Here is a 15,687-nt window from a genome sequence, read left to right on the forward strand (position 1 = left end):
TGTGTGTGCGCATGTGTGTGTGTGTGTGTGTGTGTGTGTTACAGGTGGAGACCGCAGCAGTGTGGGCAGTTCTGGGAGCGTGACCAGTGTGAGGTCATCAGGCAGCGGTCAGAGCGCCGGCAGTGCACACATTCTCCATGCACAGGCTGAGGGGGTAAAGGTACGACATACACACACACAAACACACACACCGTCACACACACAAACTCTATAAAAAAGCTAGACAAACAAACGTGCACACTCACTGCAGCTTTGTTTTTGTAATTTTATTCAAAGAGGTGCATATTAATCGTAACAAAAGCGCCTGCTGTGAAATTGAGAGGTTAGAAGGCTTACATGCTGCTGAAAAGATACGTCAGTGTAGATTCACAGGTCGGTAATTTCCCAATAATTTCCGAGGAAGTCTCTTGTTAAGAGCTGTGTAATTTTGTGTTCAGTTGGTACTCTATTAAATAATTCATTTCAATTAATTTCTGACTCAGAAAGTCAGCCACAGCAGACCTGCTGAACGAGCAAAAATGTAAAAAATGTACACAGTTCATGCAAACACACGGTTGAATATAAATGAAGACATTTCTAGCAAGAAATTAATTTCTGTACTTATTTCTGCACAATTTTGAGGTACGTTTGTTTTGCTTGAGTATTTACGGTATTTATTTTATACCAGTTTATACTTCAAAGATTAAGATTAAGATGTACCTTTATTGATCCCCCTTGGGAGGGCCTCATCTCACATATTAAAGGTAAATACTGTACTTTTCCACTGTAAATTCATCTGATAGCCAGCTGTAACTTGTTACTTTAACACTGAAAAAGATAATATGACAACTTTAAAAAATGTAAATTTTAAGAATGTATATACATTAAACGTTGTTAAAGTTCTCCGGAAGTGAAAATAAAGGCTTGAATGCTTTCATTAATGTCTTGCACTATATCTCATCTATTCCATCATCTCATTAGTATCAGGCCAAACAAAGATGAAGCAGTTGTTTTGTAGCGATTCTAAATGTTTTGATAGTTTATAGCTTCCTGGAAAAGTATTAAAATGTTGATGACTCATCCTGTTTCCGGGGGCCTCATGAATAATTTATAACACTTATAACTTGATAGAAATACAACTTTGAAACTTTGTTTACTGATTTGGTTGAAACTGGAAATATTCTTGCAGGTTATTGCTCTGCTATATAACCCTATTTGCTTAGTCTCAGAGTGACAGGAGCCAAAACCTGCCTCAAAACCACCTCAGTAAAACAAAATGCAATACAAAATGTATAGAAATCAGTCATGGGAAATAATTGCAACTGTAATATTGGTATGGAATGTTGGTGTATATGTCAGTCACTGTTAGTAAGACTCTAGATAAGAAAATAAGTTTTCAAGGCCTTTAAGGAAGTAAATAATCTGAATACTTCCACCACTGATAGATAATGAATGAATATAAACTTTAATGCAGCAGTTCTTTCAAGCAAAAATTCCCATTACCCTGTAATTAGTACATAATTACATGCAGTAATCCTCTGCAGGAAACATCCCAGGAAGGAGGTTTGCTGGAAGGAACTATGTAATTATTAGCTAAGTTTGGAATCACTAAATAAAGCGTTGCTGATGTAAACAAAGTCATTACATTGCAAAAAGGACAAAATAGATGAGAAGGCAAACACACACAGACAGGAGTTGAACTGAAGGAAGTTAAAAACGTAAGAAATGAGTAGGGAAACATAACAAACGCGGATGCTTCCTCACAGACCCTCAGGGGGTGTTTGGATGCTGGAGTGAATCATCTGCTTAGGTCTTTGCAGTTACGTATCTCATAGTGCAGACATAAAGAATCCATATCAGGGAGCCTTAAAGCCTTTCTGGAGGCTCTTCACTCATCCCTGTGCTTTTACACACTATTTCACACACACGCGTACTTTAGAGTACAACCATAGAGACATTGTGCTGTTCGTGTTCTGAGTCTAAAGCCGTCTCTCAAAGGTCATTCGCTCATAAAACAGCCAGCTGCACGTTGTACGCTAACAGCACGCATTCATGTTAAGAAACTGCAAGGGAGACACTTTTTAAACCCGCCAAAACATCCACATAAGCACAATTAGACCCAACTGCAGCCCAGACAGCCTGGTAACATCTGTCTTCTCCGCCTCTCACTTTGTTCACTTTTCATCAGTCAAATAGTTATTGCAGCGCTCGCATCAGAAGCTTCAGACACGAGGTTCAACTGTGATTAATGTAGCACTCGTCAGCACACATCACATGTTCTTTTCCAGACAGACAGACCTACAAAGATCAATCTTATCTGAGCTGGTGAGGTTTGAGAAATGACATTTTTGGTTACTTAATGAAAAGGCAATACACTTTTTATATCACTGTCTCCTGAGGGCCACTGTCGGTGATTCACTGGGAATATACAGTATGACAAGGGTATTAGGTTTGATGGTCATGCTGCCTGAAGCATTGCATAATAAATCATGGTACAGCATATATGATCATTTGCAGCAGAATAAACTAGTTTAAGGGCAGTAACTCAGTGATAGTTTGCCAGTGTGTATGTTTAAAACTGGACTGTGTTAACATATTTAAAAAAAAATGAAAATGAAAATTTGTTAGTATTGAAACACACACTTAATACACCTGAGACTTTTACCTCTCCAGCTTTACTTGGTCTGAAATGACCAGTAGCTCATGGTGGCTAATTACAATAACAAAGAGTTGTATTTGTTTACAATTTATGGACTTCATAACTTTTCTCTACTTGTGCTACCACTCTGCTTGTGTTACTACAGTTTAGCATGTCACATATAAACAGTTAAATGGAATTTTCACAAAAGCTAAACAAGAAGTAAGGATACTATTTGTAGCTACTGATGTATTTGATTTTAAAGACTAAAAAAAGAGAAATTGGGGAATTCACTGTCAGCTTGTGATTGCTACTTGTGGCCACAGTGGCTGCTGGTGACCAACATTATATGGCCTCGGACTACAATACTGGTAAATGTAATTGAAATAAAGCAGCACTAATCAATATTTTTGTATTAACGATGGATCAAATGTATCATGTGAAAAAATATACCCAAATCTGCATTTCTGCTCAGCTCTTTGGAGTGTTTTGGCATCTTTTAGCCTTTTGTCATTTTGTTTTTTAACGCCCCAAAACTTTACTGTTTTGATTCTGTTTTCAATGTTAACCTCCGACATAAATAACAGAACACTACCTGCTCAGCACCATACGGCAGACAGAAAAAGAAAGCAACTAGCTGATAAACCAGTGGAGAATATATCAGCTAAAGAAAAAAAGATAAGAGAAAAAGCTGATATCTTTAGAAAACATTTAAAAAGAACAAATATATGCAAAGTTATTCTTGTCTCTTGTAAAAAAAATCAATAAATTGGATAAATTGGATGGAAATATTGGATTTATGGCCAGAGATGGGTCAGGCAACCAACCAAGCAAACATTATACACAAATGTGTTTAAAAAAAAAAAACAAACAGCTGCATGAATGTGTGAGTGATCATGTTCCACCATGTACATCCAGGAGAGAAAATCCAGCCCACCAACTGAAAAGTCTCAGACTTTGTGTTACAAAATCTACATGCCTGCTGATGTGGATATATTTGTGTTTGTGCAATCTAGCTTCTCGCCACAGTCTTGTCCCAGTCTGCCAAAGCCAAGGAGCATCTAATGGAGCAGTCCAAGTCTGTGGACCAGCCTGCAGGTAAGACTGGGAGAGGGGTCCATCCTCAGCCAGATTACCGCGTCACACTAATTAGTTTAATTACAGTAGGATGTAGAGAGAAATCTTTAAGACGTGAATGCACATTTGGCAGTGATGATACTTGAAACTGTGAAACTGGCGAGAACGAGGGGAAAGGTGAGTGTAGAACATAGAGAGAAAGGCATATACAAGGGAGAGACAGAGTCAGGTTAGAAAAACACAAGTCATAATCAACTGGTCCATTAGATAAATGACATATCACGCACACACACTTACACACACATACACACACAGAACTTGGCTGGTTTATCAGACAGATGGCCAAGGCAGGGGATGTAGGAGGAAGTGTAGAAGGCTGTGATTGGTTATGATGGTTTGTTATATCTTGGAAAGCTGCAATCTTATTGGTTCAAAAGCAACGAGGGAGAGAAACCAAAACTCAGTTGGTGGAGAGGTCGGCTTGGATGACAAGTGGACTCGTCTGTTGATCGACTAGAAGTTTACAGTGATAGGGCGAGAGCTTGATACTGGCCAACGGTGTTTCTCCCGACAGGCTCTGCCAGCTCCTCCCGGACATCGAGCCAATCGGGCTGTCCGCTCCATGAAGCGCCGCCTTATGACGCCACGGCAACCAGGAAGGGGGAGGTGCCAGGCGAGGGGAAGGTAGGACAGTCCCAAACTCCCACAGCTTCAGTCCTCTCTCCCTCTTTCATACAAACACACAATCACCACTATCAACATCTAACTGCAGCATGGTGAGAATGTAGCTCGTCAGTCACCTCAACCACAACCCGCTCACTCTTGTGCACACGCACACACACAAACACACACGCACAGACTTAATACAGTATATTCATACGTGCACACACACCAAGATGTCCCAGCGGTTTCTCTCGCAACTGGCCTCGTCCGTGCTGCGAGTGTTCGGATGCAGCCACGACACGGTGAGTGTGTGAACGGAAGATCTCTGGTTTGATCTCGTTATGAACCTGTGAATGAGAGATCTTGGGTGTGTGTGTGTGTGTGTGTGTGTGTGTGTGTGTGTGTGTGTGTGTGTGTGTGTGTGTGTGTGTGTGTGTGTGTGTGTGAGAGAGAGAGAGAGAGAGAGAGAGAGAAAGAATCCTGTCCTCTTGTTTATCTGCTACCTGCTATCCATCGTTCTTCACTCCTTTTAGTTGCAGCTTCTCTTCTTCCATTGCAGTATTTTTCTTCTTTTGCAGAGATAATTGTCTCTCAATTGATGTTGGTAGGTGCATCTCAGGCAAGCATAACACTAGTTGAGATATTGGTGTGTGTGTGTGTGTGTGCGCGCGTGTGTGTGTGTATGTGCGTGCGTGCGTGCGTGCGTGTGTGTGTGTGGCTGGCAGTTGCCCAGCAGCGTGCGTGTCGTGGGCGGTCTAGCTCAGCGCAAGAAGTGTGAAATCTGGGCTTACATCATGTACAGTAAGCTGTTATTTACTGTAGAGTGTGTGTGTGTGTGTGTGTGTGTGTACGTGTGTGTGTGTTTGTATACATGTGTGGGCTCACTTTTGAAATACATATCTCATTGTATAATGATTTCAAGCTTGATAAAACAATGAGCATATTTAAATAGCAGGTGGTCGCGGTGGTTGCCTACAGTTTGTGTGTGCGCTTGTGTGTGTGTGTGTGTGTGTGTGTGTGTGTGTGTGTGTGTGTGTGTGTGTGTGTGTGTGTGCTATCATGAAAGCCATGTTCTCACAACCATCTGTTAGCTCGAGTCCTGATTCCTCAGCACCCCTCTTCCTGATACTTCCTCCTCCTAAAGAGGATGAGAGACAAGAGGGAAAACCAATAGCTTTGAGGGGCAGTGAGGATGATGAGGAGGAGGAGGGTATGGGGAAAAATGAAGATGAGAAGAGGATGACAGAGAATTGAAAAGTCAGGGTGTGGGAAGAAGACATGCAGTTGTTTTGCAGTTCCACTCTGTCCTATTGTTTTGTCCCTGCTGTCGCTGGTCACATTTAGAGCAGGACACTGCAGCAAATCAACAGCTATTTCAGCCAGGGTGTTTATCTATGGCCACTTACAGCAGATCAGCAGTGGGTTGCACCAGCTGTTAAGTCCCTTCTAAGTTCTTAGTAACTACCTGCAAGTTTCAATATAGAATCAGAATCAGCATTACTTTATTGTCCCACAAACGGGGAAATTTGTTTGCCACAGCAGCTAAAGGACATAATATTACAAAAACAATAACAATAGCGAAAGATAAACAATATAATTAAAAAGGTAAGAAATAGAATAGATTTGTATATACATATAAACATGATATTGTACAAAATTAAGTGCAAACCAGAGTTGAGTTTTGTATAGAGTGCTAAGCTGTAGAGAATGAGCTGTCCAGTCGAAAGCAATCACTGGAAAGTTGTTGTTGCAGCACAAGCAACATAACGTACAAAAAAAACCAGAGACAGACATAGTTTCCACAGTGAACATAATGAAACATTTTGCCACTTAAATGCTAGATATTAACTAGTAGGTGGAGACCAAAAACAGAGCTAAAAGAGAGTGGATACTGGACATTTGTCAAATGAATGTAAAGGTCTTGATGAAACTGCTTCATGTGAAGTGGCAGGTGATGTCAAACACAAAAGCTGATCATGTCAATGTTGTGAGTAGTCAGTCTGTTATTTTTATTCCAATTAATTACATAACCAACATTATTTACATAATAATAATTTTAACTATAATGTATTGTTTTAGGGAAATATAAGTCAAAAGTTCACCAGCTGAAGTCATCAACAAAATTTTAATGAAAGTGGAAATTCCATGAGGCACTACTGTTAGTGTAGCTGTCACAAACACAGCATTAGAAACATGGCTGCCACTAGCAAGTAGGACAGGTAACATATTTGAGCCCTCCCTCCAATATTTTAAAGACAGCTACAACAAATTTAAAACATTCAGCTACGACTTCTTCTTTAGCACTCATCACCTCAAACGGTTTGTTCTCTTGTGTGGTAGTGTGTGATAGCATGTGTGTGTACACTTCTAAGATGTATGATTTTAAAGTTTTTACCACAGTAACACAATATTTTGTGGCTTTTCAACGTCAGGAGGAAAAAGAAACAGCAATTTGATTTTGTCTTTTCTTTCCACATGTGAAGTGTCAAATGTAGATTAGCCTCCTGCTGCTAATCTGAATCCTTTGCTGTATCGTTTGAGATACTGTAGGCAGGGCCTTTCTCCTTCCTAACTCTAGCCTGGTTTTCACTACAGGGCCAAGCAGGGCTAACCTGGGCTATTTGTTGATTTTTATCAGGAGCCAGCTGGCTTATAATGCCACTGAATCATTATAATCATCAAAGATTAGTCTTTGTGGCATTAGTACAGATGTTAAGACAGACATGTTGAATAGCTCTCTGCTACAGTATCTAAACTGTGACCCCTGTTTGGCCCTGCTGAGAAAAAGTGGCTATTGAAGCTGCAGACACGGAGCCAGTGACAGCATGCCCCCTGTCTTCTCTCCCGTAGAGCTCAGAGGCCGTTGTCCAATGGCTGAGCGACTTTCAGCTGCAGGTCTACGCTCCAAACTTCCTGGGCGCTGGGTATGACTTGCCCACCATTAGCCGAATGACCCCGGAGGTAAGGCAACTGATCCCCGACCCCTGAAACCCAGAGAGGTCACAGGCACCTCCAAGGACCACAATGGAAACAAGTCTGCACGACTTTGATTTGTGCTGTCCTTGATGTTTCCAAGATGCATGTATATCATTTCCTTTCAACAATCTCTAATGAGCACAATGAATCCACTCAACTGAGCTGATCCCAGCTGTCTTTCCCCTTCCTCCTCCCAAACCTATCCTGACCTTACCTCTCACCTCTCCCCTCGCACCCATGACCTGATATTGACTCACTTGAGCTCTGTTAAATAATGTGTTGGGGTCAGAAAATACACTAGACAATCTACAAAAAAATACTATGGTCATGTTTGTGGTAATGATGGTAATGGTGCATTTTTAACATGTAAATAAAACAAATATATAATATATTTTAAGGCTAGCACAGCAATAAACAAAGCATCCCATCACAAACGTGTCGATGAAGGTTCTCAGTCATCCACGTCATGGTAAATCTAGGTGCTGAATCGTGGGCAACTGGACATGTTTCAGCTCAGAGGTGAAACGTTAAAGTCCAGTTTCCTACGATTCATCACAAATATGCCAAGGTGATTGATTGGAGTCAGACCATGTCTACTTGAACTAATGTTGCACAATGTAGTTTGAAATTTTGTAACTCTTTTTAGCTTAGCTTAGTACAAAGAATAGGTTTACTACGGCTGCCGGCTGTAGCTTCAAATGAATTGTACAATCATGTCTCTGTGAAAATAAACAAATATGTGTATATTCCTTTAAAAATGGTACATTCCAATAACCTTGTGAAAGGTGAAAGATGATATGCACAATTGAATCTTCCACTATTCACATAAAATAAAAAATAAAATAGAAAAGTAAAAAAAAAACAGGCATCAGACACTCAGCATAAAAACATTAGCTTAAGGAGAGAGGAATGCAATACAGCTCTATTTGCTCTTTTTTCTAAGAGAAAACAGCATACTTAAAAACAGCGGTAGTGTGCTAGCTACATTAAATATAGAGGGCATGAATAATGTTTGTCTTCCATACGTTTTTCCACAAAACTGACAAGCAACACTCCTCATTAATGGTCCTTTCTTGTCTAGATGATACTCCATGTCTGTATAAAAAAGAGAAAACAAGTCACATCTAGATAGCCAGTAAATCAAAGGCCTCCATGTTGTCATGTCAACTACTGAATAACATAACTGCTGCGTTACTGTAGGACACAGTGAGTCTTTCTACTGCTTTGTGAGTTTTTAGGAGTCTTAATGACCTTCACCTTGACCAGTCATGGAGGTGAACTGAAAAAAAACTGTTACAGTTACATTTTGGGAAATGTAGGTCCATTGTTTTCATATTTTGACATTTCAGTTTTAAACTTGCCCCTTTAGTATTCATAGGCGTAAATATAAGTTCAAGTTGACATTCACGTAACTGCATCAAATGTTAAAATGGCACCTGGGAGATCCAAAAAAAAAAAAGTTCTGTAGCAGTCAGAATTACATCTGAAATAGAAACTGGAAAGTAATACAGGGAAAATTTCATTCAAAATATATCCACACAGCCCACTGACCCTCCCATCACCTTCAGCACTGCTGCTTTCTGCTCTGGGGACTTTAAAGGATGGTCTCCATCACGCTCACCTACATACAAATAATTTATAATAGTGCACATAAATTATTTGTATACACACGTACACTCTGGTGCTGTGCATGCAGAGCTGAGCTGGGTTTTGTTATCAGAGATGTGTCGTAGAATCCAGGCCTCTTCTACTGTATGTTTGTGTCACGTCTGCACATGATTTCTGAGTTATACAATCAAAAGTGTGTGTATGTGTGTGTGTGCGTGTGTGCGTGTTATGATTGTCCATGTACGTTTGTACAAGTGCGTTCTTGTGAGTCCACCACTGAAATACACAGAAACAAAAGTAAACAGACAATGACAGGATGATGCACTGTGTTAGATCTTTAATCACACGTCCAAACAAATCTGCACTCTGTACATTTCTAACTCACTTAGTTTGTATGTAAATACGAGCTTGTTAACTTGTGACAGAAGTAATGAGCATAATGAGTTGGATTCAAATGATATTATAGAGAATCCAGCTGATTCTTTCTTGCAGATGCTTTCTTTTCACTGCAAACATTCGCTTTCGCTTTCTTTTGCTTTATGTTATGATTTTGAGGCATTCACATTTCTTCTCTATTGTTCTCGACTGGCAGAAGCTTTCATCAGATGTCACGCTGTCACTTGTTTCTTTGTGTTGCAAGTTTTCTTCTGTGTGTGTGTGTGTTTGTGTGTGTGTTAGTGAGAGAGAGAGAGAGAGAGAGAGAGAGAGAGAGAGACAGACAGAGAGAGAGCGAGAGAGAGAGAATAAGAGAAACTGCTGGAGTCCTGGGGTGATTTTAACCCACATTGCGGAGGAACAGCCTCAACATGCCACCACTGTATCTTACTTGTGTGTGTGTGTTTTCTTGTGTGTGTGAAGGATCTGACAGCTATTGGGATAACTAAACCAGGTCACAGAAAGAAGATGACATCGGAGATCAACAAGTTAAGTGTCACCGAGTGGCTGCCTGATCAGAAACCTGTGAGTAAAACTCGACACGCACATCGACATGATGGTTCATTGACCCGTTAGACGCTACGCCCATTTTCAAAGGCGAGCGACCGGTGTCAGCATCGGCTAGCCTGGTGATGTTTCTGGTGTTCCTATAGGCCAGTCTAGGAGAGTGGCTGTCTGCTATTGGTCTAAGCCAATACCACCAGGTGTTAGTGCAGAACGGATATGAGAATATCGAATTCATCACCGACATCACCTGGGAGGACCTGCAGGAAATAGGCATCATCAAACTGGGTAAGACATGCAGATATACTTTTTAAACATCAGCCCATTTATTTTTTTTCTACATTAGAACATACAGTGTGACCGCAAGTAGAGTCTGCATGTGTCAATCTTGAAGATCCAGCCCGACGGACTGAGATTTAATCACTTTAAATGAGAGCCCAGGGTTAGACTATGTCATCTGTGGCCAGCATGATCAGACACGCCAAAGAAATGTAACTTAAGTTTGATTGATTAAGGTTTACACTTAATTTACACCTCATTTTATTTTAAAGCTCATTTAAATACCAGTAAATGATCTGTTTTCCTCATGCAACATTTCCATTGTGGATAATGTAATTCAGATCAGAGAAACACTGTAACTTTGTTGGCTGGACTGCCTGAGCTACTGTTTCAGTTAATACAATGATGCTACAGCAGTATGCAGTACAGTATAAGGATGATTAACATTAATTGCGCTGCATGGTGTAGTTTTATGAGGGAAGTTAACTTAAGCTAGGTCGCCTGCTGAAAAAGCCAGTGATCAGTGTGTTTACAGGGGTTTTCAGTTAAGCTAGTTAGCCACAAATTCCTCTTGATTGCCAGTCTTAAAAGCGGTAATGTTATGGTTGGAAAGAAGGGGGAGGAATAAATAATGAAGGAGTTGAAAATTACTGCTATTTTTACACTGAACTTTAATTATTTAAAGGTCCTGTGTGTAGGATTATGGAGCACCTAGGCCGCAGATTGCAACCAAACCAAAACTCCTCCCGTGATGGCTGCCAAAAAATGCAAAAGGCACTCTCTATAGCCAGTGATTCTACCCTAAGAAATACATTATTATGAATATTCAATATCTGCCCCTAAATCGTAAACAGTGGACCTTTACTTAATAACATATTCATTGATGTGATCAATTATATTTTTGACTCCTTGATAACTCTTGATTCAGGGCTTCATAGTTTACATTTTCAGTTGAGGGGAAATACACACATGTAATGATAATTACAAAATAATAGATACATCTAATATGATTTTCTGTTGATAAAAATAATAGTAATTGGATTGTGATTTATAACTCCAATCTTTCAACCTTTCAGGCCACCAGAAGAAGCTGATGCTGGCGGTGAAGCGGCTGGCTGAAATGCAGCGCAGTTCAGAGGGGCGGGGCTCCCTCAGAAAGAAGCCCCCACCAATCACACAGCAGCAGGAAGTCATGTCAATGGAGAGCCCACCTCCAGACGGTAAGCCAACACATAAAAGTCAGATACTGATAAACTTTTAATGAGGTCCGACTTAATTCTGAAGCATCTAATGAGATCGCACAGTACAGCCATGACCTTCTGGCCTGGTAAGATTAATATTCACACTCATTTTACGGGTTTCTTTCTCTTTCTGCAGAGGTCATGTCTCCAAAGATGAGCACCTTCCAGGACAGCGAGTTGAGCACAGAGCTGCAGAGTGCCATGACCCAGCCAGGGCAGGAGGTCAGCAAAGCTCAGCGAACACGCACCCTTAGCAAAGACCATGATGAGGTGATGACTGGAGGAGGAGGAGGAGGAGGAGGAGGAGGTGGTGGGCCACCGAAGAAGGAGGCGCGGACTATGAGGCAGCAGAGCAGCCAGGGCAGCTCCCACAGAGGGAGTGTCTCCTCTCAAGGCAAACACCGTCACTCCCACTCCCACTCCCATTCCCAGCCTGCACCTCCCTACACGCCCCCTCACACTCCCACCAAGAATAGAACCTCATCTTCCTCGTCCACCTCCTCCGTCCAGAGCACAGCATCTCCACAGACCAAACACAAGCCGTCCCCCCAGTTCATCCAGGGGGACAGACCTCAGTCGCCGCGCTCCCACCCTCCTCAGTCTCCAACCCACCGTGGAGCCCCGTGTACCCAGCCTCCGCCCCAGCAACAACAGCAGCCACAAGTCCAGCCTCAGCATCAGGCGCACCCTCAGCACCCCCCACAGACGCAGGTCATGGAGGTTCGGGAGAGCCAGCAAGCGCAGGTCCCACTCCTCTGCCTCCCACCAGAGGCCGAGCTTGCTGAGGAAGAGGGAGGAGATCCCTCGGCGCTCCAGAAGAAACGTGCCCACAGCCTCAACAGATACGCCGTCTCAGATAGTGAGTGTGACGAGAGGGCTGGTGGGGGTGGAGGGGGCGGAGGTGGAAATGGAGAAGCAGAGGTAGTGGGAGGTCAGGGCCCTCCCGTCGTCAGAGGAGAAGGTATTAAATACGCCACAGTGACCCACCGCGTCAGCCGCAGCCACTCAGTCCGCAACCAGGACAAGACTGTCAACCGCAACCAGACCTTAGCTCTGCGTCAGAAGAAAAAAGGCCCACCTCCTCCGCCACCTAAACGCTCTAGCTCCGCCATCTCCAGCTCCAACTCCAACCTGGCAGAGGCCAATGCACAGCAGCCCACGCTCACCACCACAGGGGGGATGCTGGACGTGCCTTACCACCAACAGCGGCGGGCCAGCGACCTGGGGGTGTGTGTGGAGGCAGTTGCTGTGGAGACGAGCAGTGTTGGTAGTGTGAGGAGCATCGCCGCCATGTTGGAGATGTCTTCTATAGGGGGTGGAGCTAAGGGCATGGCCCTGCAGAAGAATTTCCTGCAGGTATCATAGAACACGCTTTTTATTTTGTACAAAAATATACATAACTGTCTCTCTGTTGTGTAAATACATGACAATTTATAGTAGTTAATGAGCTTAAATGTGATCAACCACTTGTATGGCTCTGTGTTTACCAGGTGGGGAAAACACGTGAGGCCATTGGTCTGGATGGTGAAGTGGTGAACCGACGGCGGACCATTAGCGGCCCCGTCAGCGAGCTGGTGGCGGCTGCTAGGCGCGAACAGCCAAATCCCTCTGCCTTCCCTCCCAACTCCACCCAGCCAGAACCTTCCTCACCCCCTGTAAATTACTCCCCACCCAACCCTCCATCCTCCCCCCACCCCAGCTCGGGAGGCAGTGGCAGTTCATCGGAGAACCTACCGTTTGCAGAAGAGGGAAGCTTGACCATCCGCCGCCAGGGTCGAGGAGAAGGAGAAGGAGAAGGACAGGTAGCTATCTATATATGTTTGTCTATCTATCTATCTATCTATCTATCTGTCTATCTGTCTATCTATCTATCTATATTACGTATCTATGTAATGTAATGTGCTAAAGTTAAATGTGCTTTAATGTATTACCAATCCATAGTCAGCTTCTGTGTTCTCTAAGCTTTATCTGTGTAATCCATTTATCAATGTGTTTGACTGTTTGTGCAAAAATAACCCCTTGTCATGAATGTATGAATTTTCCGTTAGTGTGTATTTTGTGTATGTCTGCAGGGTGACGGCGAGGGGCCTCAGGGAGACGCCGGTTACGCACAGGAGGACGTGTCCAGGGTTGAAGCCACAGCGACCTTGAAGCGGCGGCCCCGCAGCTCCAAGCCCCACCCCAACGGCTCCGACTTCACCCTCCAAGAGTCATCCACCGTCAAACGGCGGCCCAAGAGCCGTGACAAGGAGCCCGACGGCTACGCAGACATGGCCGCAGCTAACGGAGAGCCCGCGGGGGCCGGGCAGCCAAACACCACGCAGCCAGTCCCCTACCAGAACGGCACGGCCACCGTGAAGCGCCGCCCAGTGTCTGATGCCGGAGTGACGGAGCAGCCGCAACCTCAACCTCAACCTCAACCTCAACCCCAGCCCCAATATCAACCTCAACCTCAACCACAACCACAACCGCAACCACAACCGCAACCGCAAGTGACTGCTGCTCCTCGCAGGGACAGTTTGGACCAAGGTGCTCCAGTGAGCAATGAAGGAGGTCCGGTGAGAAAACCAAAGCCTCCTGTCTCCCCAAAACCTGCCGTGGCACAGATAAAGAGACAGGGGGGCCCACAGACCCCCCCACACCCTGTCTCCAACAAGAGAGTCCCCCTGCCTGGTCCTGGGACACCTGGAAGTCCAGGTACTTACATTGTATACCTGTGTGTTTGTCAGGTGGGGATGGGGGTCACAATTTGACATTTTGACATGCCTTTTTTCTCTCTCTATAGTGGAAGGAAAGAAGATCCCTCCACCTGTCTCGCCCAAACCGGTGCCCCCGCCCACGGCGCCCAAACCGGCCAAACTCATCCACTCCATGACCAGCCCTTCCTCCACGACCCCGGCTAGTGCTCCCGCCCCGGTCAAGCAACACTCCATGGTGGCCCGACAGACCAGCTCACCCCCCAACTTCCCCCCTTCCAACATCCCGAGCCCGCCAAACGCCAAGCCAGTGAGCCCGTCTTCCCAGAGCCCCCACACCCCGCAGACCCCCACCACACCACAGACGCCCCAGACCCCCGCCACTCCCAGCCCGACCCCGCCACCCGTCAAGCCCCCTCGCTCTTCCATTGGTGGCGTCTCGGTGGACAGCGGGACGACGGGAGGCGGAGCCACGACGCCGGCCCCAACGACGACAGATTTCGGTGTGGATTCTTTGGTGCATCAGAAACTGGAGGAGACGAGTGCGTCGCTGGCCGCCGCTCTGCAGGCCGTGGAGGACAAGATACTGCGGCAGGAGGAGTAAGGAGCACACACACACACACACACACACACACATACAGACCAGCTAATAACATTTATCAGAGATCAGGACTGCCATGGCATCAGACATATTTATTTATATACATACTTTATATACAACATTCAAACGCTGACTAGTTTAGTGAAAAATCATAGGGTTTGTTTTCGAGCTTCCAAAACCTCCCCACAGATCAGCGTCTGTGTGCCACTGTTATTGAAGTCAAGTGACGAGGAGTCTTGATCTAGTGATGCTGAATGTTGTATACTGGACTTTTAACTTGAAATAACAGCATTCAAATTTTAATTTACGAACACAGTCATTTTCGGCTTCTATATCCACGCTCACACACACACACACACTCAAACATACACCAAGGCTTCTACTTTGGTGGCTGTCAAATGGCGGTGGCGGCCAGTAACGGTGCAGCAGTGTGTCAGGCTGGCTGTGCCACAGATCACTCGGCCGGGTGTGATGATCCCGACACGGTTGTGTTATGAATAGTCCCGTTACTCTGTCAGGGTTTGACAGACACTTGGCAGACATCTCTCCCGTGTCATCTGGAGAGAATGCGCAGGCTCGCAGTCTGTTTATTATCACCCCGAGAAAAACATCACAATATCCACAGCCCAGCTTTGAAGCAAACGTTCTTATCATGACAATGCTAACATGCTGATTTTTACCATGTAATGTTTGCAATATTCACCATCTTAGCTCAGTGTTCTAGCATACTAACACCTGCTAAGTAACACTGAACTCAAACTATAGCTGAGGCTGATAGACAGGTCATCTCAAAGTTTAACCTAATGATGGCACTATGAAATGTCCAAGAATAACCACAGCTGATCCGTTTTCATCTAGCGCCATCATCAGGTCAAAATTTGTAGCCAAATATCTCACATCTGTCAGGATCAGTACTTCCTGCTTTGCACATTTTCACAGCTGTGGGAATTAAACATCAGCTGAAAACTAAAAGGCCATTGTGTGTGTGTG

The 15,687-nt window shown here is 44.1% G+C and overlaps 1 protein-coding gene across 6 annotated transcripts in view; it reads left to right on the forward strand.

Annotated features, from left to right (window-relative positions):
* caskin1 (CASK interacting protein 1) overlaps window positions 1–15,687 on the forward strand; it is a 102,760-nt gene that overhangs the window by 81,761 nt on the left and 5,312 nt on the right. For 4 of the 6 annotated variants that reach the window (XM_037089166.1, XM_037089168.1, XM_037089171.1 and 1 more), the window contains 11 exons: window positions 45–160; window positions 3,634–3,715; window positions 4,269–4,378; window positions 7,208–7,318; window positions 9,800–9,901; window positions 10,030–10,168; window positions 11,236–11,379; window positions 11,537–12,756; window positions 12,891–13,202; window positions 13,449–14,097; window positions 14,186–14,696. In XM_037089166.1, the coding sequence (XP_036945061.1) occupies window positions 45–160; window positions 3,634–3,715; window positions 4,269–4,378; window positions 7,208–7,318; window positions 9,800–9,901; window positions 10,030–10,168; window positions 11,236–11,379; window positions 11,537–12,756; window positions 12,891–13,202; window positions 13,449–14,097; window positions 14,186–14,696 (3,496 nt within the window). The remainder of the gene's footprint in view (window positions 1–44; window positions 161–3,633; window positions 3,716–4,268; window positions 4,379–7,207; window positions 7,319–9,799; window positions 9,902–10,029; window positions 10,169–11,235; window positions 11,380–11,536; window positions 12,757–12,890; window positions 13,203–13,448; window positions 14,098–14,185; window positions 14,697–15,687) is intronic. The other 2 variants (XM_037089167.1, XM_037089169.1) reach the window with 2 other exon arrangements.

This window comes from Acanthopagrus latus, chromosome 23 (assembly GCF_904848185.1).
Source record: "Acanthopagrus latus isolate v.2019 chromosome 23, fAcaLat1.1, whole genome shotgun sequence".
Lineage (NCBI taxonomy): Eukaryota > Metazoa > Chordata > Actinopteri > Spariformes > Sparidae > Acanthopagrus > Acanthopagrus latus.